General features: G+C 50.4%; 1 protein-coding gene across 1 annotated transcript; it reads left to right on the top strand.

Moving 5' to 3' along the window:
- Positions 1 to 1330: 1330 nt before the first annotated feature.
- On the top strand, positions 1331 to 17113 carry LOC119099064 (phospholipid phosphatase-related protein type 5). The gene is made up of 7 exons (XM_037222115.1): positions 1331 to 1439; positions 2188 to 2306; positions 5191 to 5344; positions 5660 to 5777; positions 9537 to 9997; positions 10506 to 10703; positions 15945 to 17113. The coding sequence occupies exons 2-7, from the start codon at positions 2212 to 2214 to the stop codon at positions 15978 to 15980; spliced, it is 1062 nt and encodes a 353-aa protein (XP_037078010.1). The 5' UTR covers positions 1331 to 1439; positions 2188 to 2211; the 3' UTR covers positions 15981 to 17113.
- The last annotated feature ends 10747 nt before the right edge of the window (positions 17114 to 27860 follow it).

Here is a 27860-nt window from a genome sequence, read left to right as displayed (position 1 = left end):
CAGCCCTCGACCCTCCTCCTCAGATCGGCCGACAGATTCCAGCACCAGACCGACCGTTTTGCTCTCTCCTACGCTTGCTGAGGCTCCCGTGACTGTCATGCAGGCGTTCGAAGATGTCAGGCTGCATCGTGGACGGAGTGGCGACCCGGCTTCCGAACAGTGACAGGCCATCCGTGATGTTCAGGTTCCCTCGACAGTGGTAGAACTGGCCATTTCTTCTTCGGGATCGTCAAGTCACCAGCACATGGTGTAGTAGGTGGCCCTAGGGAGCCATACCTTTCCCATTCCCTGGGTAAAACAGAACTGTAACAAGGTTGCCGAGATTCTCGTTTTGAGCCTGCAGCCTGCTACGGAAAATCTGTGGAGTTGTCTAGAGGTCTTTCATTGGTTTGAAGTCAGCATCAAATTTATCCTGAGCCAGGACGTACCAGGACGTCTTGTCGCTGTTTCACAATCAGACTATTGAAAAATATCATCTAATTTCTCACCAATACTATATTGCGGCCGAGCTACCTGATATCCTCCTCACTCATCCCCCAGCTTCGTCAGAAAACTGTAGGTCTCATGCGATCTGTACTACTTTTGAAACTTAATCGGTTTTCTGAAACCTAAGAGGCCAGGCGCGGTATACTGAGCCACATTTTTGTGCAACGGACGGAAGTTACAGCGGAAGAGGTTCCGGTACCCGACGTCGATCGGTGTCGACAACCCTCAGCGGTACGTCCTTGAGCATAGGCATCACAAGTACCGAACTATATTTATTTACGGAAGCGAAGCCCCAAAGGGGACGCGGGTCAAGGGCGCGGGTCATGTCGCACAGCGTCAAATGCGGCTGCGTCTAAAACGCTGTCACACGGCTTACGGCGCGTCATCAAAGTTCGTGTTTGCCGCGCCGTCCGGATCTAGTGCTGAGGAGAGGATGCTTACATCTGAAGCGCTCCATCCAGCCCAACTGCCAATTTAACCTTTAATGCGTTGTCAAAGTGCGTGCACATAAGCTGATTAGACAGTTTTGTTACACTCATTCCTCATAGAGTAACCAGAAGAAAGGAGAGATAGATGCATTGATATCTCGACCACGCGCCTTTACCGAAAAGAATATTAGTAGTGTACCAGACACCAGATTCTACTGGTATTCGTTTCAATAAGGGGCTTATAATCGAAATATCAAGACATCTATCCCCTTCCGCGCACCTCACCGACCAGCCTGCAAGGCCGCGTCATCAGTGTCGGGTGCGCGCCGGCTGTTATCAGCCGGCTGGAGGTGTCGGCCGATAGGGAGGCTGACACGCGCGGTCTGATCCTCTGCCGGCCGTGTATCGGCCAGATAGTGCGCGCTCGGTCGCACGGCAGGCGTCCGTAACCGGACACGGTGGCGCGCGGGCTGCAGCGGACGGCAGACGGGGGAAGGTAGCCGCTGCGCAGACGCTGAAAACACGGTCAGTGGCGGGGTGCGGACGGAGGACGGGCGCCATGGTGGTGAGAGGTGGGGTTGTGGCCAGTCAAGTGCAGTATTAGTACTGTGGGCTGCAAAGTGTCTGTGTGAAACGAAACGACAAATTTGACATCACTTCGTCTTCAGATGTACATATCGAGGAGGACAAGAGAGTACTAATAGCCTTATGCCTTGAAGATTAAGCAGAGGAATGGAAAGATAGATGCAATGCTAATACACGTCTTAATCAATCACGTCTTAATCATAGAGACGGATAATGCGTGTTTTATTTATGTAGATAGATAATACTTGCATTAACTAGAGGTCAAAGTATTAATAGTATGTCTATTTCTCTTTTCTCCTGGTTATTCCCCTAGGAATAAGACTATTAGCTATGCCTTATCCATAAGCATTCTGTTCCTCGCAAATGCACTGAGCATTTCGAGTAAGTCAACACATTATGCTTAAGGGTAATGGCCTGCAAGTTTGGCGTCAAACTGCAAGCACTTCTGGTTTTAGGCGTCCATGAAAGTTGACCCAGTGTGCTTTTGCAAAGACCCATTGAGTAGCTTACCTGTACGGCATGTCATACGGCTCTTAAACAACAGACTGTGAGATTCGCGCTTCGCTGGGGGATTTAGGGGGGGGGGGGGCTAAGCATAGGACGGCGGTTGCGTTGATCTTACTCAGCGGCGGCCTGGGGGTTGTATAGCACATGAAGCAGCAGTCTCGTCTAATGGATCGGTCGACAGGGTCACCGGATCGTGGAGCCAGTCATGGGGGACCACCCAGTCAACCATGTGATGGTGCCGCTCTTTCTGCTGGAGGTGGTTGTCACAGGCTGTCTGGCCGTCATCTTCTACTATCTCAAGTGAGTGACAAGTCCGACAAACCCTTCAGTCGTGACGTTTACGGCACAATCTCTCTTCTGCTTCAATTGGTTTGGTGGAGTATACACTACTTCGTCCAACAAGATTGTTACCATTCGCCTATCAGTTACTACCTTGCAGAAGCTGAGCTGTAGGCACTGAGACAATTTTGCAGACGTTTAGGAACTAGCGCAAATCTTCCAATCAAGTGGCTCCGAACATTCGTCTCGAGGTTTTACTGGGACCGGTCAGTGCACTCATTTCGTTTTTAAGTCTCTTGTTTAATAGTGGTGAAGAACCAATGCCGCCCTCTTTGGGATTTCTGCTTATTTGTCCGGAAAAGTTCGGAGCCAACCTTAGAACGCCCTTGCTTTCTTCACATCATTTGAACGCACTTCGTCAAATTTTAGAGTACGTGGCATGCAAAGGGTCGGTTCCATGGTCGGTTTCGGGATAAATCGCCAGTGAAATTTAGTAATGACGCTAAAATAGTGAACGTCACGGGATTCCACGCGATGTTGTGCGATTACAGAGTTACTGCTGTTTCCGGTAAATGAATCGTCTGCATGCTGTGAATGCATGGATGTCGTTATTGCAACATACCAGGAACTAGCATGCATGAGGCGATTCCGGGACTTCAAAACGAGGAGTTTTCACTCAGTGTAAGGATCTTCGATGCATTCGGTACGTCAACGCATCTAGATTGAAGATTCAGACAAAAAATAAAGGGCATCGAGATGGAAAAGTCTGCAGTTTCTGCCGACATTGGCGCAACCGATTGAATATGCGGTGACAAGCCGTGTCGAAGGGAAACGAATGAGGTCGCGGACGATCATGATGTTCGTCTTAGGCCACCACTATGGCGCTAAGAGTAAATGCTTATAGCTTTGTTTCTAGTAAATATTAGAAACTGATATATGCCCACGTAAGGAAGGAAGAAAAACAGCAGGGATCCTTACAGGATAAAAGCAATAGGGAATGTGATCTCCATCTTTCACTTCCGTACAGAAGGTAACATCTGAAAAGATAATTGAATGCCAGAAGCGAGTACAGGAACGGCAAAGAGCAGGAAGGGAACACGGACCATAGAGGGCAGAACACGGACCATAACCGCCAACAGCGGACCGTTGGTGGACGGCGGCCGCTTCAGCAGGCTCCACTCAAATAATGTGGCCTACTCCCCGTCGCTTGGAAAACTGGACGCGTCTTTAGCACATGTCTAGATACGCTTTACACGCACTGTTACTCTTATGCTGCGTATATCATTGTCACAACTTCTAAAGCTTACTGTTCATTTGGGCTTTCCATTTCTCAACCCTGGAATCAGCCACGGATCTGCTAGATACGTTCAGGATCGATCATTACGGGGGTAGTTTTATCATCACAAGACCTAAATAAAATTGGCACTATCAATCTCTTCGTTTATAGCTGATTTGCCCAAAGTTGGAATATACATGTAGACATAAATGGCATGATTGATATTTTTGCGATACATAATCTTTGAATGCTACCGAGCTCCGTGCACAATTAACCTAGCTTCTTCCATGCCTTTAGGAGACTGCAGAGGGCTACCCGCATAGCGTATGGTGGAGGATGGAGACTTTGATGCATTGGCTACGTCTGACTTTTGGTCAAAGCGTGCATGTACAATACTTGACACACACCTTAGTGCCCAGTTGAATGCCCTCTGTCCGATATGACCTCCTGAAATCTCAACAACTGAGAGAGCTGGAGACACTAAATTCATAGGGTAGATACGTGACTTCACTTGTGTCCAAAGCTGAGGCTCCCAAGGCAAGACCTTTGGATCGAATGAAGTCAAGCAAGGTCAGACTCCATATTGGTGTCCAAAATGCCTCCTTACCTCCCCATTCAACCGCCTGGAACCTACATACCTGTTCTAAGCAAAAGGTCACTTGCATCCAGTACCGGTTAGTGACCTAGTTTAACCTTTAAACGCCCGTTGCGACTAAAAATATACAAGATCGGTGTGAATTTGGAATTTCAATGGGCGTCAGGGATTGCATTAGGTAGTATGTTTTTGAAACTAAATGCTGATCCAGGTTATTTTAGGTCAGTGACCATCTCTGACCTTTCAGAATTTCATGGAAAATGTCTGTTGCGGCCCCTGTTACCAAGAAATTCGAAATGAGCATTAGAAACTACCCCATAGAGCAGGGTCGTCAGTAAAAAGCGAGTTGGTTTTGACATTTGTATGACCTCCATAACTCACTCAAGGTCAATGGAATTTGTCTTTATCATAAATTCAATTTTATTGTTAACTAAGAAACTATTTTATGGATGCATGGTTTTGTCTGACACTCCGTTGACAACAGATCGAACGATTCCCTAGAAATGCCGTCGTTGAAAGTCAAGACCTGAATTTGACGCCATATAGGTCAGTGACCTAACAACATCCATTTATGTGTGTGTTAGTACAACATATCAGCGACCTTACCTTAGTGCATTTAACTCTATACCAAAAGATTCAATATTCAGTTGCTTAGAGCCATACAGAATTTGGCGCGCCTGTGCCGCGACTTTAAGAAAAAAAAGCTCTACTGTTGTAGAATATAATTAATCAAACACTCCTTACCAAAATGCGGCCGGAACCGATGATTCGCATCTGCCTTCACTGCAGTTTAGATTGGAGGTACCGATAGGATTCTAACTTTATGGAATTACAAACAACTGAAAAGTGCTTGATTTGCAGCCAGATGCGCCGGGTTAGTTATGTGCTTTCAAATGTGCTGCACGTTCACCTGCAATGGTTACGGATTCGATGTTTTCACGTCTTTCTGGAAACCGCTCAGTTTTCCAGAAATCACACCATGAACTAACCGTGTCGTTTTCAACAACGTGACTGCGGCTCGCCATCTGTTGCAGGTACCTGGACAACTTCAAGGAGAAGCGGTACCCGCTGCCGTGCGCTGACGTCCAGTGGATCTCCTATCCCTACTACAACGACACTGACCGCCACCCGTTGTACCTCAACGACTCGGGCCTCTACTCAGCCAGCTTCTTCATTCCAGTTGTCACGGTAAGACATAATGAGACGCATCAAACTTCTCATGGGAGGTCGCCAAATTCACTGTCTAACTTTTGCATGAGAATATTTGTGGGGCTCGAATGTGCGTAAACACGAAGCATGTTGTGAATCAGTCAGCACGCGAGTTGATTTCACTGCTCTCAGCGAAATTATCCTCTGACGAGGGTGAAGCGTCTTGCATTGAAGACTTTGAAGGTCGATGACATTAGATTTCAAATCGTTCTTTGACTAATATTTCAATCTATCCCAGCGATGTGTATTACGCGCGTCATGCAAAGGACGTGGTCTGAATGTTTTTGCTTTCAGATTGTCATCGTTGAAATCATCCACTGGTTCTTCTACGATGGGGAAAAGAAGGCCATAACCACCAATTGTCCTAACTGGACGTTCCATTACTTTACCAGACGTCTCATCCGCATTACAGGTTAGCTCGGCAGGAATCTTGGCCGCGTTGATTTGTGCGTCTTTCAAGTGAGCGTATTAAGCTGGGATGTGTTGGCGATGGCTTTCATTCTGATAGGATGACCTCGCCGGCACTTAGGGTGCGGTATCTGCTAAACTATTCGTATGAGCATGCTGTAATCTCGCGCGACCATGTGGTCCTAGGTCATAGCAAATTTCTACTTCTTACCAAGTTAGGTATCTAACATGCGACAAAAACCTTGCATTGCGAAACTGCGTTAGAAGACGGTGATACCGTACCAAAAAACAACAAATAATTGGGACGTTCACGCTGCTATCAGCACTTATCTTACAATATTTTTTTAAATATTAAGGCACATATAATGGAAACGATGGTGGTCATGCACACACTATGTAAAATTCCATCAAACGTATTTCTTTGCTCCAGGGTTCTGACTACCCTAAATCACTTTCCTTAAATGGTCTTAAGTGGCGATTAGCACTTCTGCTGAGGTCTGTAGCCTGATCTATTAAAGACCCTGTGTCGGATAGCCTAGATGATTTAATTTCTGGTCTTTTTCTATTACAGCAGCTGTATCAGAAATAGACCAGATGCACGTATAGCAGGGCTAAATTCATTTAAGACAGATTTGGACCTTGCTTGACCTGGTCCTGACCTTGCCAACCTATTTCGACCCAAAATGCATCAGAGATCTTGTGTCTCAGTTTCAAGGAGGGTCGGACCCGTGCTCATCATACGGCGTCTAAATTTGTCCGGAGCAGCCATCGATTGTTGAGACATCAGGCGGGATGTCGGATCGGTGCCCCCGGGTGGTCTCGGATTAAGCACACCGATTACAGTTGAGAAGCTTTTTTCGCATTTTTAAAAGTTAGCATGCACGATATGATATTATCTAATGTTCACCAGATGGAAACTTAACCCGATATGCTGCCTTCCGTTCTGTAGCACATCTTTCAAATGGGGAACATTCCTTTTAAAAGGCAGGCACTGACATGCTGACACGCACAGAGAAAATGCTGGCACGGTCAAAGGCTATCTGTTCACGATATGATTGCAAAAACGAGTGAACTTTTCGGTGCGGGGTGGTCGATTTTTCGGAGTTCACACACATCCACACAACCCCTGCATGCTCGTCTCTGGCACGTCGACTACCGAACGTTGATTGGTATGTGTTGTTTTGGGGTCCGAGTAATAAAATTACTTTTACCATGCCAGCGGCGAAAGATGGACAATGGTGAAATCTGTTAACCCATCAAAAAAATGTTTATGACTCTCATTTACTATATGTTATACTGTTTAAACTATTTTGCATTTTAATTCTAGCCACACGGATTGATCATTTTCACCGTATCATTTTCTTTTGAGGTAACCAGCATTTTAGTATCTCTAAAATGCAGAGACTCGATCGAATTCGCTCAATTACCACTCACTTCCAAGTGATTTCCTTTTGAAACAAACCTGAGCCGTGGTCACAGTACCTGCGTTCGCTTCGGCTGCTGCAGCCACACTAATCCACATCGAGGGTTTGTGTCTCCATAAAATCTTATGACGTCATAGTTTTGCTATGACGTCACGGATCAGGGCACATATATTTGGTCACCGCAGTCACTCTAGAGCTAAAACAATGACCGCAAAAGACGTTGGGGCGCGGTACAGTACGCTGAAATTAAGTGCATGGCAGCATTCTTGAAAAATTTTGCTCAGCAACATGTTTACATTCAATGAAAATAGCCTAACACACGCACACACACACACACACATGTATATATATATATATATATATATATATATATATATATATATACTTCACTGGCAGGCACCATTCTAGACATTTGTTCTCACTGCTCAAAAGGCAAAACCCACGCACAGTGCCCATTGCTACACACACGCCACGTTTGTATTTGTCGACAGCAGAAGTGTTTCTGGCAGAAATTCATCGATTGATACGCGAGCCAACTGTGGTGTCATCTACCTACCACAGCGAGACCGCATCGACCGCAGGCACTGTCAACGGAGTCTGGCGTTAGACAGACAGCCATGGAATGTGTTTGCACAGATAACGGAGCGGTAACATGAAAAGAACCACTACATCAGGTACTTCTTGATCCGGATGTGCCCAATCTTTCCTATCAGATGGCCGTCTATGTCGAAAATCAAGTGCCGAACAAGGCTAAATGAGAGTGATGACTGTAGCTGAACGATGCGTCATTAGATATGGCATTTTGTGCGCTTTGTTCGGAGAATAGATAAGAGCTTGTAGCACATCGGACTACCGGGGCTGGAGATCGTTCTCGAAACAGGGCAGTCCAGAATCTAGGCGTTTGCACTCGAGCTCATCTCAATTCACCGTTGCCACCGTTGGATCAATGGCCCAACATGTGTTTTCCGATTTCACCTAACCAAAGCCGCAATGAAATTCGAGGATAAGCGCTGGCATGCGCGGCCCTTTTGAACAGCACTATTGCCAACCTTGTTCCGCGCTGAAGGTACAGCAACACTTGCTTACATTGTTTATAGCAGTATTTTCTAACCCACCAGGTTTGGCATTATTTTGTGGCTCGGCCTGCTCATGCAGTAAAGCCTCAATGTTTCGGCATGTGCTCTAAACAAACTCACGCAGCGAACGGTAACGAGTATAGACTAATACTAAGCTTTGAGTTTCGTCTAACTGGGATGGTCTGCTGTCATATGGTTCAAGCTGTTGTAACTTGTTTTTTTTGCGATTTCGTCACCAATCGGCCAACAAAAATGTTCAGTTTAGTCACCGATCATATCCAGAAAATTTGAATTTTCGGTCCCTGCATCTTTATTTTATGCGTTTCAGTGCTGTTTCAGCCTAGCCTTAAGTTATGATATAAGGCAAGAGCTTTTTTTGGAATCAATCATTTGCTGGGATAAACACCTTCTGAGTACTTTGCCACTTATTGTTGGTGAACACTTAACGGACGTTCAAAAGTTACAACAAATAAGTTAAGCAAGTGATTAAGTTGGGCTCATATAAGCCAGGATTCAGCTACTTCCATCTAGTGAGGTATGATGTTTCAGAGACTTATACTCACGCAGCTCCGTAGTACTCTCGAGTCACTAGTTCACCAAATTGGACACCATGCAACGGAACAGGTCGTGTTTGGCTAAGTGTGTTTGTCGCAGATCTATCACAATCCGTAATTTGCACATTTCAAGGAGTTATACTAAAATCATGGCAAAGTTTGGCGCAAGTCATTATGCCATCTTACCAGATTTATGGTCTTAAGATGTCTCGAACGTATGCTCCTGGCGTTACCGGACATAACATAAGTTGTACTCTAATCCAAGGACAGCTGATCCCCACGCTTATGATGCAGATAAGTGGAAGCTCCGTGTAGCCAGTGCTCTAAGACTTTTTGCGCAAAGCTACACTCTACAGGGTGCTCTTGCCGATATTGTCATCTGTTACGTGTTGTGTCATGACTTACTGATCTGGGTTCACCTATTTTTTTCCGGTTTGGTTTCACGGTATTTGATTGCATGACCTGGATGACGTGACGTCATAGGTTGCTTTAATGTAGTGGTTGGTATCAGAAAAAAACTCGATGTTCTCAATTGGTCTTTTTATCCGTGTGTTAGTTTTTACGATACGCGGGTGGGGGCTAAATCGACACCGCCCTGACAGTGACGGCGCGCTTGTTTAGTGCGTAGTGGCGACTGGATTCGATTCAATAAGGGCAGCCATCTATCTCACAGCGCTTCAATATCCCAACGCATTATCGCGGTCGGCAGGTACGCTCCTGTTCGGAATGCTGCTCACTATGGTGCTCACCTTCACACTCAAGTACGTTTTCGTCGTTCCGCGGCCGCACTTTCTGCAAGCCTGCCAACCGAATAGCAGCGCCATCTCTGCCATCTGCGGTGGCGACATCTACACGGAGCGTCTCTCCACGGCGGCCACGTTCACGCCGTCGTCCGTCACGTGCCTGGCGGGCGCGCACGCCGTGGACGCCGCGCTGCGCAGCTTTCCCTCAGAGCACGCGGCACTGCCGGTCTTCTGCGGCGTATTCCTGGCGTGCTACCTGCACCAGATGGTGTCGTTCCGGCGCCTAGTGACGGTGCGGCCGGCTCTGGTGACGCTGGCACTGCTCGGTGGCCTGCTGCCCGGAATCGGCAGCCTGCACTTGTTTCGCTGCCGCTGGTCTGACCTGCTCGCCGGATACCTGCTCGGAGCCGCTGTAGCCTTCTACTTGGTGAGGAGCAGTGAATCCGCTGTTGTGAAATGGTATGCATTAGTGTACGAGTTGTGGGGCCATCCTGGTGACTCATTATGGACTCTGCGGCTGGGTGTCCACGGCACGCGGTAGGACTGAGTGTGTTTAAAGGCCTTAAGATTGCAGGTTCTTTGGGAAAGACGCATGTATAAAGTTAGTAAATGATTGTTCGCAAGCTTGTGTACATATGGTATAAAGTTCACATGGCAAAGCTGCGTACACCAAAGCTCGTACGCATAGTTTCGAAAGCATACATTGTTCCAGTGCAAAAAAGACATGCAAAATATTTGTAATATCAAAAGCTCTTCGAGGAAAAAATTTGAATTGAACATGTCCGTGTGGAAAGAGTATGTACGCACTAGTTGATAAAAAGCTTTACATACGCCAATCAATGCTCCTTGCGCGTAAAATTCATTCACGGAAAGGAAGTGCGCACAAATCCGCAAAGTTCTGCCGGTAATTGTGATGGCGCTTTTTTGTCCGGTAGACGGAGATCACTCTGCGCCGGTTCGCGGCAGCAGAGCGTTCCCAGCCACCGGCCACCCTGCTCAGCCTGTCGCAGCCGCTGAGCTCCGGCGTGGCCAGGAGCGGTATCGGCGACGACCCGGAGGAGAGGCTGTTCCAGTCGGCGGCGCTCGAAAGCGGAGGGCCGCTCGGTATTCCGCGTGCTCGGCAGCCGGCCAGGGTGAGGCCGCCGCCGGTCACGACCGCGCCGCCCGGCCAACCAGTGTACTGGAAGTAACCACCTCCCAGCTATCTCTAGAGCGTCATAAATCTGGATTTTGGGTGGAGAATGACAAATTTTAAGCGAGACTTCAGGCTCTTAGTTGTTTATCCCCTTCGTAATTTCGGTTTCCTTCTAGAATAGATGCATCACGTCAACGTTGCCACAAATTCCTCTTTGGTGGGAATAGGGCAGTTTTATACCAACCCATGATTTCCTTCTTAATATGGAAAGAACATATTATGTTCTTTAGCAAAACAAAGTACGGAGACTATTCATTCTTTTTTTTCTGGCCAGAGCTCACAGAAAATCTTCACCAGAAATCGGTCGTAAATTTGAGACTTCGTACGCTTCCATGCGGAGGTTTTTCCTGTTTCGACCTCCCAAAAACGAAGGGAAATGGGAGACCAAAATGACACCCAGATTTGTGGCTAAAATTGCCAAGAACTGGCGATAAGGACCGCACCAGGAATTTGTGTGTAACTGATTTTAACATTTTTACGCCGCTTAAGACCAATTTCGAAACATTCACTTGGCTACTTTTGTTGCAGCACTCGTTTAAATAGCTGGGATCACTAGTTGGGGGAAACCTTTCGTTTCTAGTTCATCGTAGGTGTCAAAAAACGGCATTGTTGCAGGCTTGAAATGGTTCAGTATGATGTACCAATTGTGCAGAAGACTGAAATTACACCACGTCTATGATAGTTCTCCCCCCCCCAGTCAATTGGTAATTAAAACTTAATGGCATTCGAGGCTGCCAAAAAATGTTGTTTTTTTAGTGCGAGCGATCCCTGCACAGCTCATCGAGATATTAGGCGGCACAAGTGGTTTATAAGACTGCGGTGTTGAGAATGAGTGAGAAATGTTTTAGTCCGGCTATTGCCAGTTTGTCAAAATTCAGTATTGTGGGTGGGAAATGATAGCCTTTGCGGAGGATTTTGGGCCCCGGTTTTGGTTTCTTTTCGCAATTTCGGCCTTCCATTTATGGATATCTTAAATTTGTTGATTTCGGTCCCCGTCGGGGGTTACGCAAAGGCACTTTGTTCTCCATGACACGTTTTACTAAGGTGATTTCGACACATTGACCAACTCTGAACGCCACATCACGTGTAGCTGTCTGCAGGAAGCTTCGTGGAAGGATTGAAACTTGACTTCAGACAGATTCGGACAGCACTGGAAATCACAGATTGAATCCAGAAATGTTTAGGATAGACACAAGCTGGATGCAGCAGAGACAGAGCAAATTAACGTATATAAGTAACACCCCCTTCTAACTTTGGTATATTATACATATATATATATATATATATATATATATATATATATATATATATATATATATATATATATATATATGTGTGTGTGTGTGTGTGTGTGTGTGTGTGTGTGTGTGTATATAAACTGACTATAGCAAATGTTTGTTTTCCAAGAAAGAGAAAACCGCATTGTATGGTATTGTGTGTTACGTGCCGGCATATCCACTGGTATTGGTGTCTATCAGCACATCGAGGTGGTAAAACCGCTTGCTGATTAGGAAGCAAAGATTAAAGGATGGCAGGATGGGTTTGGATAGGATGTAAGGACGAGAGGCTAAATATAAGGGACGGGACGAGTTTGGGACAGAATTGTGCGGTCCGGGGCCGTAAATCGCCATCGTCAATCGTCAGCCATAAAAGGCGCTACCTCAACAGACCGGAATTTAATGATAAGTCTCAATGGATGAAATCAAATTAAGCATGAAAACTGATAAATGGTAGAGTGTTGATTCTGCCTGAGTTTTATCATCGCTTTCCTGATCAAAATAAATCGAACGAAGTACTTATCTCATGTTTAGTATCAAAAACATTCTATAAATGCCTCAGCATTTTCGTGAATCTTGAGAATAGCTTACTAATCAATGTGATAAATCTTAAACTTGGGAAAAATTATGTGAAAAACCAACAATCAAAAACAAATTCGGTGTGTCATGTAACCTTGGTAGCAACGTAGACATGCCACTTACATTTGAGTTTGTGGCAACACACTTAACCGTAAAAATTATTAAGCATGTCTGTAAGTGCGGTTGAGTGACGCCATAAAACCTTGATCATCACTATATTATCTGTACTCCACACCTGCGACACCTGACACCTGACACCTGACAATCACCACAGGCGTCAATTCTTTTGATGAGGCCTCGAGGCCTCGGCCTCGAGGCTTACAGTTAGCCTCGATCCCGTCATCATTCGGGCGGTCTATTGGCTTTCATTCTCGGACCATGGAACTGTCCTATCGTAATCCCTCGGATAGATTGCCCAGCTTCAAATGACTTCGGTCCAGATTGATCGCGCTCTTTGGATTAAGCTGGCGATGAATTTATTTGGAGGTGTAGGAAATTGTTTTCAGGGTCTAGCCGACCGGATTGCAGCAACTGTCACTCGTCGCTCGCGAGCAGGGGCCAGGTGCAACAGTCCGCTCGCGGTCACAGTGTCAGCAGGGTTTGGAGCGCCTTCCGGCATATATTTGATGTCATTTACGACACTAGGACGGCTGCTGCAGTTTGACGTCACTGGGCTGCGTGGTAGATTCCTAACCCAAGGACATCCGGATCGACTCCAGAGAAGCGTGCAACACGCTCCGCCGCGCGCGGCGAGCCGCTCTGACGACGCGTAACCTGGCGCCGGTCGGGTCAGGGCTCCAGGCGCGCTCCGGCTCCGCTCGGTCGGCCTGTCACCGTGGCTCCAGGCGTGCTCTGGCCCCGCTCGGTCGGCCTGTCACCGTGGCTCCAGGCGTGCTCTGGCCCCGCTCGGTCGGCCTGTCGCCGTGGCTCCAGACGCGCTCCGGCCCCGCTCGGTCAGTCTGTCACCGTGGCTCCAGGCGCGCTCCGGCCCCGCTCGGTCAGTCTGTCACCGTGGCTTCAGGCGCGCTCCGGCCCCGCTCGGTCAGTCTGTCACCGTGGCTCCAGGCGCGCTCCGACCCCGTTCGGTCAGTCTGTCACCGTGGCTCCAGGCGCGCTCCGACCCCGCTCGGTCAGTCTGTCACCGTGGCTCCAGGCGCGCTCTGGCCCCGCTCGGTCAGTCTGTCACCGTGGCTCCAGGCGCGCTCCGACCCCGCTCGGTCAGTCTGTCACCGTGGCTCCAGGCGCGCTCTGGCCCCGCTCGGTCAGTCTGTCACCGTGGCTCCAGGCGCGCTCCGGCCCCGCTCGGTCAGTCTGTCACCATGGCTTCAGGCGCGCTCCGGCCCCGCTCGGTCAGTCTGTCACCGTGGCTCCAGGCGCGCTCCGGCCCCGCTCGGTCAGTCTGTCACCGTGGCTCCAGGCGCGCTCCGACTCCGGTCAGTCAGTCTGTCGCTGTGCGGGGCCGGAGCCGAGGCTGGCGGCCGACGTCGGGCGCGACCCGAGGCAGGCCGCCTCACCGCTCAGCACCGACGGCCGCTTCCCGCACGCCACCGGCCTCGTCCCGACCGGAGGCGGGCGGCCGTCGCCGACCGCGGCTGGGCGGAGTTAGCGGTCACCTACCACTGGGCCAATGCCATTGGCGGCTACAGCGTTCCGATTGTGAAGACGGAACGGTTTGCTGCGCCAGTGAGCGCCGCTGATTTGACTCTGGTCTGGCGCCTCTGCCGGTCAGCACTGATTGATCGGTCCGGGCACACTGAACAACAATATTGGCTGTATCGGTGTTGTACCGCCGCTGTTGGGTCCATCTGAGCGAGACCATTATCGTAATCCCGTGTGCTGCGCCACTTTGGCAGCCGTGCGATAACAGCCTAACGTGAGAAGCACCATAATGTATCCCTGTATCAGAATGGCATGCGTATACGGCGTAACGGTCTGCCAATCCATTTAAAGGACATCACCGGCGTGTCGGCAAAACTCTCTCCCATCCCTACCTTGCTGACTCCGTTCTCCACCGCTAGCGCATCGTGGGCAGCTAGAGACAAGCTGACAGCGCACACCAGACGTATGCCCGTGGGCCTGATGATGAGCTCGGGAGCCTGAACGCCATTCGTTAAGCGCCAAACAGCGCTTGTTAACCCATGCTACCATGTTACACCTAACAGCCGCAGCCGGTGTAGCGTGAAAGAAGAAGAAAAATTCGCTTTGCTTCTGTACTATACACGATTTTCTCTGACTGTCAGTAGATTGGAGAAAAGTGATGCGGCGCAAACTGTTCCCACAAATGCAAGCATTAAAAAACTACGCTTGTCTTGAGCAAGGCGGTGCCAGTATCTAAAACAAAAGCATTGATTGCCTCCCGTAGGTTGGGTTTTCTTAGGGTGGGGCCGTTTAGGTTGGAGTTTCTTTGACTGGGGTTTCTTGGTTTGGGTTTTTTAGGTTGGTATTTCTTAGAATAGGGCTTCTTTTCGCCTTCTATTTTGAGATTTGTTTTCCGCAGATGCTATTCAAATGAAGGATCCATACCACAGTGTATTGCGTTTTCAATACGTCGTATCATATAAAACCATTACCATTAATGAAAATAAAGAGATGGTTAAAGAATGTATCACAGATGGAAAGACGTGGCAATATACGCATTATAACTGATAGCGAATGGGAAGTGGTTGGACATCGTTTGTGGATAGGTGGCGAATTAAATACAGAAGATTCCAAACGCTGGGTCCTCCGGCCTAATCTGTCAGCGAGTCAATCGTGCTGGAGTCGTCTAGCATTGCTCTGGCTGTCGGCCGGGTGCAGCTCGTCACACTCGTGATTATCAGCACCCTGGCTGTCCGCCGGGTGCAGCTCGTCACACTCGTGGTCCATCAGCACCGTGGCTGTCCGCCGGGTGCAGCTCGTCACGCTCGTGATCCATCAGCACCCTGGCTGTCCGCTGGATGTAGCTCGTCACGCTCGTGATCCATCAGCACCCTGGCTGTCCCCTGGGTGCAGCTCATCACACTCGTGGTCGATCCCACCGGCTGCAGCTTGTCACACTCGTGGTCTTGCTCGTCCCCAAAGTGCCCGATGTTTTAACCTCGGACTTATGGAAGGCTTCGCGTGCCAGCGACCAATTTCGACGGACTTGATCCGATGGCTTTCTCCGGTGAGCGAAATATGGCCACAAAGCTTTTTTCTGGCTGGTTTAGTCGATTCACGGTTTTAAAGCTATTCGAGTTTAAAGACGACGTTGGCTAAACACCTAGCTCTAGCACTACCGAGGCGCACTGCAATCAACATCTGATCGACAGTGGGCACAATAACTTGACTTCTGTTACTTTCAGGTTTTCGAAGCTGCAAACAAGACATTCTTCCCGTAGTCTTCTGGCGGTTTTGTATTTCATTCCCACAACGGCCAGCAAGTTAAGCCGTGACGAGATTATCGAGGGAAGCAAATGCAGCCAAGCCGACCAGTTTAGTGGATCGCAGGACCACTTATGGTGTTTGGTGCCGTCGATTCGCGAAAAACGGGCTCTTTAACGTTGGTTGCGTCATACTTGTACATTGATACATACTTTTTATTGATTTTTAGTGACATTGGTGGCATGTACCATGTACTGCGCGTCCCTGTCAAAGTGTTACGTAACGTCACGTTGAGCTGAAAGTCCAAAGTAACGTTTTCAAGGGTATCGCTTTCGAAAAGGCAATGGAGCAAGCTTTCCAGCTTTATGTGTTATTCGCTACAAGTGTTAACTCTTCTTTGAGATGAAACATGGTTGATTGTTCAATTGTGGCTATATTTGTTATTTGTGCTCGTTCCGCTCGTTGGTTTCCTAAATGTCCCGACAAATCTTGGGGAATGGTCAGATTCTACCGTGCGTTGTAATGCCAATGCCAGAGTTCTTATACTAGTGTGGCGTTGCTAGTCGCACTCTGGTAAAGCTACTGTATGTATGTGGATACCGTGTGTGCTTTGTGTTCCGTTGTCCATGCGTGCTGGTGTCTCGTTGGAGCCCTGCTTCCCGTGGTTTCTTCACAACTTGTTTACCCAAATCAGCACTACTGATGAGCGCAACGGCTGAGCATGAGCACCGCCTTGGTCACGGCAATTTGCGTAGCGACGCGTGCGGTTGCTGCAGGGGACGTGATCGACGGCCATTTTTCACGATCGGATCGCCACATCATGTGTGTACCGATGTGGAGCGTACTCAGAGTACAGCCAGGTCTCGACAAACCGACCAGTTGTGTCACGTGTGATCAGCCTGGTTGTTAGAGCCGCTGTAGTACCTGGATGGTGCCTGGAAGCCGCGGTAACTGTAGTCGCGGGATAATACTCGTACTCGCCACCAATTGGACAAGGGTGTCAGGTCGGGTAGATGTGCTTGGCTAACTTCTTTCCTCAATTTTGGTTTCAAAACTCATCATAACTTCCGTTTAAACGTGTGTTTTCGGGGCCCAGCTTTATCTGTAATTACTCGACTAACACCAAACTTATTTCGGGCCGCATTAAATCATGAAATGTAAAAAAACATAATGCACCCAATGCAGAGATGTGTTTCCAAGAATCGTAAAAATCCTAATACATTTTTTGTACAAAGCACGCTTTCAAAAGAAAAAATAATACGGCAAATTTTGCAGTGCTGCAGTTCCAGTGACTGCACTGACCCCGGTGCCGAGCGTGGCCGGTCTGCCGCGTAAGAGAACCACTTCAGATGTGTCGGGCAACCCCCAGCCTACGGCGTAAGAGAACCACTTCAGATGTGCTACGCAACAGCCAGCCTACGGCGTAAGAGAACCACTTCAGATGTGCTGGGCAACAGCCAGCCTACGGCGTAAGAGAACCACATCACATGTGCCGGGCAACAGCCAGCCTACGGCGTAAGAGAACCGCTTGAGGTGTGCTGGGCAACAGCCAACCTACGGCGTAAGAGAACCACTTCAGATGTGCCGGGCAACAGCCAACCTACGGCGTAAGAGAACCACTTCAGATGTGCTGGGCAACAGCCAGCCCGCGGCGTAAGAGAACCACATCAGAAGTGCCGGGCAACAGCCAACCTACGGCGTAAGAGAACCTCTTCAGATGTGCTGGGCAACAGCCAGCCTACGGCGTAAGAGAACCACTTCAGATGTGCTGGGCAACAGCCAGCCTACGGCGTAAGAGAACCACTTCAGATGTGCTGGGCAACCCCCAGCATATGGCGTAAGAGAACCACTTCAGATGTGCTGGGCAACAGCCAGCCTACGGCGTAAGAGAACCACTGCAGATGTGCTGGGCAACAGCCAGCCTACGGCGTAAGAGAACCACTGCAGATGTGCTGGGCAACAGCCAGCCTAAGGCGTAAGAGAACCACTTCAGATGTGCAGGGCAACAGCCAGCCTGCGGCGTAAGAGAACCGCTTGAGGTGTGCTGGGCAACAGCCAGCCTGCGGCGTAAGAGAACCGCTTGAGGTGTGCTGGGCAACAGCCAGCCTGCGGCGTAAGAGAACCGCTTGAGGTGTGCTGGGCAACAGCCAGCCTGCGGCGTAAGAGAACCGCTTGAGGTGTGCTGGGCAACAGCCAGCCTACGGCGTAAGAGAACCGCTTGAGGTGTGCTGGGCAACAGCCAGCCTACGGCGTAAGAGAACCGCTTGAGGTGTGCTGGGCAACAGCCAGCCTACGGCGTAAGAGAACCGCTTGAGGTGTGCTGGGCAACAGCCAGCCTGCGGCGTAAGAGAACCGCTTGAGGTGTGCTGGGCAACAGTCAGCCTGCGGCGTAAGAAAACCACTTCAGATGTGCTGGGCAACAGCCAGCCTGCGGCGTAAGGGAACCACTTCAGGTGTGCTGGGCAACAGCCAGCCTGCGGCGTAAGAGAACCACTTGAGGTGTGCTGGGCAACAGCCAGCCTGCGGCGTAAGAGAACCGCTTGAGGTGTGCTGGGCAACAGCCAGCCTGCGGCGTAAGAGAACCGCTTGAGGTGTGCTGGGCAACAGCCAGCCTGAGGCGTAAGAGAACCACTTCAGGTGTGCTGGGCAACAGCCAGCCTGCGGCGTAAGAGAACCGCTTGAGGTGTGCTGGGCAACAGCCAGCCTGCGGCGTAAGAGAACCGCTTGAGGTGTGCTGGGCAACAGCCAACCTACGGCGTAAGAGAACCACTTGAGGTGTGCTGGGCAACAGCCAGCCTGAGGCGTAAGAGAACCACTTCAGGTGTGCTGGGCAACAGCCAGCCTGAGGCGTAAGAGAACCACTTCAGGTGTGCTGGGCAGCAGCCAGCCTGCGGCGTAAGAGAACCGTTTGAAGTGTGCGGGGCGACAGCAAGTCTGCCACCGAAAAAAAGCAAGTGAAGTATATTTAGCGACGTGAGCGAATTACAAAATTACGGAGTTTACAAATTATGCACTTGGGGTTTTGGTGTGAACAGTGCAATACAATTTTTCGGGACGGAGCGTCTTCATCTCATTTGAATTGCCTTCTGCTTATGTGTACGCACGGCAGGCACTACCAAATTTTATCGTGTTCGTGTGAAGCATTCAGTTCGAGTCAACCCATGCCCTCAGTGGCCATTCATAAATTATCTTACTCTTGGAGAAGGAGGGGACTGATAGAGGGTAAAAAAGCGTAACAAGGGTGGGATGGGAGGTCTCTTACAGTGTGGCGTTAAGCTCAGGAGTGACCTTGAATTTTGTTAAAATCTTTAAGCAACGGCTTAAAGCCCCAAAGTTAAATGATGTTGGTTTCATCACATGACAAGGAACACGCTCGTTAGTTGCTTTGCATTTCTAGCTCGATTGGGGGACCAAACAAACACTGCTATTTTGGGACGCCACGCTTAACACAGCGTAACCACGGGAGGTGGCTTTTCGCCCACCATAGCCAGTGCGTGACCAGGGGAGGGGGAGGCTTCAATGATAGAAATGACTCCCTAATTCATGGGCAGCCCCTCTGACTGCCACCAGCCTTTCCTGAACATACTGGGTGACAAGAATGCGTCGACAAGGATGAGCCCAGTATGTAGTCTTAAAGCAACTACGCATCAGCTGATCCTCAATGTCCAGAAAACCAAGCCTGAAGAAGGACAAATTCTGGCATTTGATCATCCCGGTACGCACGCAGTCTCTCTTTAGGCGTGGTCCTGCACTTAACTCCTTCCGCTTCACTGAACATGGGCCTGCGAGAGCGCTCGAACCCTGACCATTCACTGTGACAAGAGAGGGTCTAGTGCTGCGTCACACTCTGTGTCCAGGCCATTCACTCTGACATGTGGGGGACTAGTGCTGCGCCACACTCAGTGCTTGTTCGCAGGACGACGCGTAGGTGGGGGACTAGTGCTGCGCCACACTCCGTGCCTGCTCGCAGGACAGGTGGGGGGCTAGTGCTGCGCCACACTCCGTGCCTGTTCGTAGGACGGCACGCTGGTGGGGGAGTAGTGCTGCGCCACACTCCGTGTCTGTTCGCAGGACAGGTGGGAGGACTAGTGCTGCGCCACACTTCGTGCCTGTTCGCAGGATGGCACGCAGCCCAGGTTTGGGCTCGTCTGTTACTTGCTATCTTTCAGAAGAAATGGCATAGTCCTAGTGTTGAACCAAACGTGCATAGCTTTAGGTTTTCAGCTTTAGTTCTTTTTGCAAACTCGCACTTGGATACTCTGCGATAATCGTGGGGCAGGTATTTTGGAGCCAGACATGAATGGTCATCTCCCCGTAGATCGGAATCATAACGAACGCTACAAGCTGTTTTAAAATATTGATGGCAAACGGCCTTTCTATCCAAGATATCGGATAGCAAAGGCGGTGGTCAGCAGCAGCATTCGCTTAGAAATCCGCATTTCGTTGACGAGGAGACAACATCAAAGTGTAACGTGTTGAAGGTCTCTTGACTCCGCTTCTTCTTCCCTGACTCTACTCATCACCCAGCCACACTCCTGGCACAGGCGTTCGCCGCCCCGAGCCGACTGTCAGTCTGCGGTGACGTCACCGGAAGAGACGTCACGCCCCGCCTCATCTGACCCCTCAGCTGGTCCCGACTTCGCCCTCCCTGACGCATGCTCCACAGCTGCCCTTGTCACACCACCAAGGCGCCAACCGGCCTCGAAAATGGGAATCGAGGAGCACAGACTCGCAGAACGGGTGCCCATTTGTTTCGTGCAGTGTGTGTGTATATGAGTGTGTGTGTGTGTGTGTGTGTGTGTGTGTGTGTGTGTGTGTGTGTGTGTGTGTGTGTGTGTGTGTGTGTGTGTGTGTGTGTGTGTGTGTGTGTGTGTGTGTGTGTGTGTGTGTGTACCTTTGCGGATTTGTGTGTGAGATGCTGCCTATCTTTGTGACCTTCTAACGATAAACAGGCCATTGGTCTGATATAAAAAGACAGAGGAGACTTGAAAGTAGTTCGTTGCAGTTGGGGGCCTACATGTTTAACCGTGACTAGAAACGAGCACTGGCGGCCACGGAAGGATCCGGTGCAGGCGAGAGAAATGCTTCGAACACAAGTGTTTTGATAGTTCAGCCACGAAATAGTGATATGGAATAGCAGTGTAAGCAGCCGGTTCGCACTGCCGTCTGTCAGCGACTCGCGGTCTCTCTCCGCACACTATGTTACCTTGAAGAAGCCGTGCCCCATTCTCACATAGACTACAGCGCCAGTCATTGGTGTTGCGACGTTTTGTGTATTCTGGTTGGTAGGATGCGACTTGAAGTTACTACGTAGCCCGTACCAGGTATTTGAATGGCTTAAAATTAAGGAAACAATCGTTTTGCGCGACGGAACGGGGGGGGGGAGGAAGAAGCGACCCATTTACAACAAGACATGGGCACGTTTCCCCAGTTGGAACAGTGGCGGTCAAATTCCTAATACCGAATAATGGGCTCTTCCTTCCGAGCAGACTTTTCTTTTTCCAATCTATCCCGGTCTGAACTCTCCAAACTCCGTGATGGGCGCTAGCGAATGTCGCATCAGGCTCCTCGGGCTAATCGAAACTGAACTACGAATGAAGCTGATAAATCCTTCCAAATTATTTAAGTGAAACTTACCGTAAACTCCATAACTACCTCCTGTGCTCTAGTGGTATCGGGTAAGGTGCTTTGCACGTGACTTTCGCGCAGTGAGTTTTGCGTGAGGTAGAATGTGTCGCTATAATATAGTTGCACACAGAAATGATGAATTAATGATGATGAATTGATCGCACACAGAATTGATGTTATGTTTCAATCAACACCAAACTAGTGCTGAACGGCATCGGCACATCCAAACAAAGATAAAAAAGGTGCAATGCGTGTGTGATCGCTCAAGAACTGTTCGAGATATGCAGCTGAAAGAATCTTAACGTGATCGTGTTATTAGGTCAATGGCTTTCTTGTATTCTTGATTCAGGTTTAAGTACGCTTAATTACTTACTTCTTATTTACTTTACCGAGTAAAAGATAAATTAGCAGTAAATACCCTCTTTAGTAACTAAATAACGTAACAAAAAGTACCTATAAGCGTTACAAACGCGACACATGACAAAATGCATACTTCAAAACTCACATGTGTGCCGATTATAACTCCTACTGCAAAAACATCCTGGAGTACCGTTTCCAAGATGGGACAAGATAGAGCAGCGATGCGCCGCTCTATCTTACTACTCTATCTATACTCTCCCCGGTATTGTGGTACCGAGGAGAGATGTCAGCAGAGAAGAATGGACCCGTGCGGAACAGGGGACAGGCTCGAAGACATCACGGAAGGATAGCTGGGGATAGTATCAGGGACAGACCAAGTCGTAATCGCAGATAGCTGGACAGAAGATGGAATCAAGGCCAGACTGAGGCCAGACCTCGGTGGTCGGTGCCCCTGAACAAACAATTAACAAGAAAGGGGTCAGACCATAAGATTGCAAAGAGGACAGCGCTGAGTTTGGGTACAGAACAGAAACGAGGATTGCGGAAAAATGAAGACAAAACCAGGATAGCAATGTCAGGAAGGAGTTCAGAGGTTAGCGCAGAGGTCTCTACCCTCTGGCATACATTATGGCGTGGCGCGAGGCAGGCACGCGCAGCACACCAAAGCGCTCACTCGTCCGCAGGGCGGTAATGAATGTCCTCAATGCGTCACTGTTTGGCTATGTCATCGTATCTTCCACAACGTTGAGAGAGTCAATTGATGGCCGTTAGGTCTTGGGGAACGCCAAATATGAGCCATTTGATCAACATATCTTTCTCGGCCTTGATCGGCTTATGAAATGACGAGACTGGAATTGCGCTATTTCCACGTCATGAATGCCAAGGTGAGGTTGAAATACCTTCCCCGAAACACTCTCCCCATTTTTGCGGGCCTGTAGCCCAGAAACTAGAAGAGCTTAGATATTAAGAAGGGCGGGCTGTGAACTACACAGAAAGGTTTTCACGATGGCTATTTCACTTCAAAACCCCATACTAATGTCGAACAATGTCTTTAAGCAAAGGTGGCAATTGTATGACATGTTGCAATATGTGTAATTACGGGTATAAATTTTCAAGACCTGACTTTTGTGGAGTAGTATTAATGTCGCGTATACGTACTGGCATAGACGTTATATAGAAGCACTCCTGCCGGTAGGAATTTGTCCCGTGTCATAAATGTCATGGAACCTTTTTTCGCATCTCGAAGGTGACTGTCGTTTGGTGCAGTAAAGAAACACAACATGATTGATATGTTTCCATTGCCAATATATTTGGTGATTCACAACATTGTACGATGGACAGACCGTTGAAACGAGTTACGCAATAAATACATTCCAAAACAAGCGGAGTAATATCAAAAAGCACAGAGTTTAGTTGCTGTACTTTCGGACGGGACGGTAGGCGTAGATGGGCTCCCGCTCGGGCTCCTGGTACACGGGAGCCGGCTTGTACACGGGAGCAGTCTTGTGGACGGGAGCAGGGGCGGCCGTGTACTCGGGCTCCTCGGGGTACTGGGCCTCGCCCTCGTACGTGACCTCAGCGTTGTAGCCAGCGTAGTCGTCGACCGTGTACTTGACCGTCTGGACGCGGCCGTCGGGCAGGGCCACCGTGTAGTAGCCGGACGTCCGCTTGCCGTCGCTGTTCTCGTTGGCGGCGAACTTGGAGCCCGACTCGTAGTCGCTGACCGAGTCGTCGAAGGCGTACGGCGAGGGCTCGAACTCGGGCTCCTTGTAGGCAGCGGGGGCGCGGTAGGCGGTGAGGGCGTGGTAAGCAGACGGAGTCAGTGTTAATTTATTCTGACATGTGGATGGAAAGTGACACCCTCCCATTGTGTTTTCGACATCCCTACACTGTTTTTTCATCTTCTCCACCACAAAGCAACTAGCCAAATCAATCAGAATTTTACTGAGAGCACCATAAACTGTCATTCAGAACTTAACAAAGCATATGACCATAAGGTGATATTTCTCACATTGTATATGGGCAATGTTTGTGCCATGTGATGCATTCAATGGCCGCAATCTGATTTTTATTTCAGATGATTAAACAGAGGAATCATCCCAGGGCCAGTCAGGGTCCATCCTTCATCATATCCTGCGTTCTGCAAAATGTCATCTACGGAAAATCAGATTATACCTGCTCCCTGCAACTATGATACCGCGCATCCTGAATGTTTCATCCTGTCTGTATTTGAGCTGACCTGGACTGTGCATCATAATGCAGTCCTGAGACCCAAATGCATCTTTTTTAGTTCATGGTGAATCAAAATGAGCTACATGCCTACAAAACATGTGTTATGGGTTTACCGCATGCAAACATACACTTATGCTGAACTATATTTGATGACAATAATGCAGCAAGCATTGACACATCCAATCAGCGTGTAATGGGGCTGGGACCTGCAATCTAAATGCTAACAGCAAACCCAGCATCGTTTAAATGCTCACCATACACCACGCGGTCATGGGGACACAATCACCCTACAAGGTAATTACTAGAGTGTTAATTAATTGGAGCCAATTACAACCAGCCCAAATGCAAGCTAACATTAAATACCATTCTGACGACACGTACTGGTCTACCTCTAACGCGCCTTGTTCTGTTGATAACCCAGCGGTCTCTAGCCACGCTAAAACCACAAAGATAGACACGTTGGGATCGTAACACGAGCGCCAGATTAGACCCCGATAGTTTCATCCTCGCTAGCAGAGGGATGTCGATTGCCACCCTAGGGTTGTCGATTGCCACCCTAGACGCGGCACTTTCTTACGCCTATCAGGAACGACGGATGAAGTGTATAGGCGTATAAAACAGTTCGCTGGAGTTTTTCATGAATTCCAGAAGCTTTCAGTCAACCGTCCACCGGCGTCACGGTACGCGCACGCCCGCGCCTGGGCGGCACCACTGCTCGCGCATCACCGCGCTCGTTCGGTGCCGAGCCGCGCCACATGCCGCAAGAGGGGGAGTCCGTTGTGGCCAACACCGCTCGGAGGCGTGCCACACGACGACCGGCTCAGGTCCGCGTCACGGTCACAGGTGGTGTCTGGCGATGCCTCCAGCCGGTACAGCTTGGCGGTGGGTCGGCGAGTGAGATTTCCGCGGAGCAGAATTGCTGCAGCACGGCAGCGGCCGTCCGGTCCTTTGATGAGCGAAGCCACCCTGGCCGAGAGTCACCAGCCGCGAGGGCCTCCGCCGTGGGCCAGGATGACCTCGCCAACCGCCGGCAGACGGGTGTGTCGGCCCCGGGGCTGCTCCAGCACCGCAGCACCTGCAGACATTCAGTCAGCCAGTGTCGGATCAGGCAACCCGACACACGTCGACGGCTTCTGCAGGCCCTGTCTAACGTGTCGGAATCATTTCAGTACTCTGGGTTCGCACCCGCTCGAGGGGAATGACACGAAACGTAACACACACGTTATCATCAGTGTCTAGATCTTAGTGTCTTCGTCAGCATACATGGGAATGGAATAGTCGATCACCAACATCCAGAAGGGCCGACATGGCTCTGTCCTGGAATGGTGGCAGAAGGCTCTCCACCTGCCGATGGGGGAGTCCGTTGTGGCACCGACACCTACCGCATGTGCCGACGACCCTGTGCATGGTCCTTCTGTGAATGAAACACTGCAGAGAAAAGAGCAAGGGTGACACGGACGCCCTGCTGGAAACATCGACGATGCCCCTCGTCCACCATCAGCGCAGTGATGTGACTCCACTCGGGCACAACTACTACGCTCGGCCCGTCGGTCCTCGTTGTGGCCAATAGCGGTCCGTCCTCATCCACACGGCGTCTCACCTTCACTAGCGGCGAACCCACTGGCAGAAGGGAACCATCTATCAGCGACTGCAGTTCCCGCGGGACGCCCGACGCAGTGGTAAGTAACAGTGGGTGCAGGTCCGAAGTAATGATCGGCAGGTTCCGATCGCGCCCGAAGGACTACGCATTGCAGCGGCATTACAACTTTAACTTAACGTTTCCGGGCCGGTGCGACACACAGCTCCACGTGGTGACAGTTGAAAGATCACTCTGGAGAAGTGGCGCACGTGTCCCGTCGTCGGGTTATCTGGAGGCTTTTGGGTAGGGGATTTCACGCTTAGCCAAAACATAGAGTGGGGGTACGAAGCAATGACGATTTATTTAAGTGGGGTCATTGCCTTCTCCGAAACGCGCGCCTCGTCTCGGCTGGGTTCCGTGGAGTACCGTACTTCCGCCCTGGGACATGGGCATACACCAGTTCGAAGGTCTGACTGTGGTGGCAGTGGTGGCGCGGCTCCGCTGCCGGCGGCTGCTGCTGCGCCTCCGGTGTCGGCTGTGCAGGCGTCGGCTGTGCACCAGGCGCCGCCCTCGCCCGATCCACCCCTGCTACGCTGGGCGCGCTCATACCGGTCCCGGTGCCGGCCGGGCCCACGACCCAGCTGCAGCAGCTGGGGCTGGCCGAGATGCCGCAGCACCTGACTACCGGCAGCGAACACCGTCCAAAGCCAACGACATGAGATTCGCAGTCTGCTCATTATCGAGGAGGAGCCCCTTCTCTCCCCCTCCCCCGAAGAGCACGTCTGGTCCTTGGGCACGTCCTGCTCTTCCTCATCGTGGTCCATCACGCCGAGTGGTGCGCGCCTCTGGACTGTGGCTGCCGTCCAACGGGCGAACTGTGTCCTGCGGATGACGGCGGCATCGCGGCCTCCGCCGGCTCTCGTCTGCACTGTTCGGCCGTCTCGGCGTGGAGCCGGCGACTGTGCCACCAGACGGCCGTCGAAGCTGAGGACCCGCCCGGCGCCGACGTGGCCGCCGCCGGGCCTGATGCGGCTGACGGTCCAGCACCGGTCACCGCTGCCGACCAACCGGTGGCGCCCCGGGCCCGTCAGGTACTGGCGCAGCTCGTCCAGGTCATCCCGCGCCCGCACCACGTCTACGAACCGGCTACTGCACACCCGACACGGCTGTAGCCTGGCCGACCTCACTGTTGGCGCCGTGCCGTGTCACGACGTCGCCGTCCTTCAGCCGCACAAAGTCGGTCAGCATACGGCACGAGGTGCACGGCTTGGCCGAGAGCGAGGCCGCCTCCACCAGCCACACCGCGCTCCGAATCAGCCCGTCATGGCCCGACCGGCACCAGTGGCACTTGATGCACGGGGGTTCTCGCCAGACCCGACTGCTTCACTGCTGTCAGCCGAATCAGGCCGGCGGTCGGCAGGCGACAGCGGCGGGCAGCCGGGCCGCCGTCACGGCTCGGTTGGCTGCTCACCGCACCCGATGCCGCTGCTGCCCCACTGCAGCGGCCCGGCAGTAATACTTCAGCATGCACCACTGCATTCGCCGCCGCCGCTAACCTCCTTCGTTGTTCATTCAAGCCCCTCTGGAACAAGAACAGAATAAAGCCCCATAACGCGGGGAAGCCCGGTGCCAGAGGCGAAAGAAGGAACACAAACAGTTCGCCGATGCACAGGAAAGCGCAAAAGATTATTTTAGGAATGTTTTTGTCAATGACCAACGCCACAAGAGCTGCCGCACTCAGGCAGCGCCAACTAATGACGGCACGAGCGGGAGATCAGACCGCAACAATGCAATGACGTCACGCAACATACAGCAACTCAACCTTTCAATTCAAACTCCATTTGCTTGGTGGCAGCAAGCGCTACCTATACCAATGAGCTACACCTTCCGCCGCTGGTGGCAGGAGCATCGGCGGGTTGTGTATACTGAATTGGCATGGATGTCTGAATGCGTTCCATTGGTTAATTAATTGACATACTCCATGGCAGCTCTCATTATTGCCTTATCATTTTTTTGCCAACTTTGCCACAAGTAACAGCCATGATTGATTAATCGTTCTGACAACGCCGGTGTTTCATTCTTCCTGTTGGGTACCGCC

This window comes from Pollicipes pollicipes, unplaced genomic scaffold (assembly GCF_011947565.3).
Source record: "Pollicipes pollicipes isolate AB1234 unplaced genomic scaffold, Ppol_2.1 Scaffold_4740;HRSCAF=5597_pilon_pilon_pilon, whole genome shotgun sequence".
Classification (NCBI taxonomy): domain Eukaryota; kingdom Metazoa; phylum Arthropoda; class Thecostraca; order Pollicipedomorpha; family Pollicipedidae; genus Pollicipes; species Pollicipes pollicipes.
The sequence above is the reverse complement of the archived record's forward strand: the minus strand, read 5'-3'. Positions and strand labels throughout refer to the sequence as shown.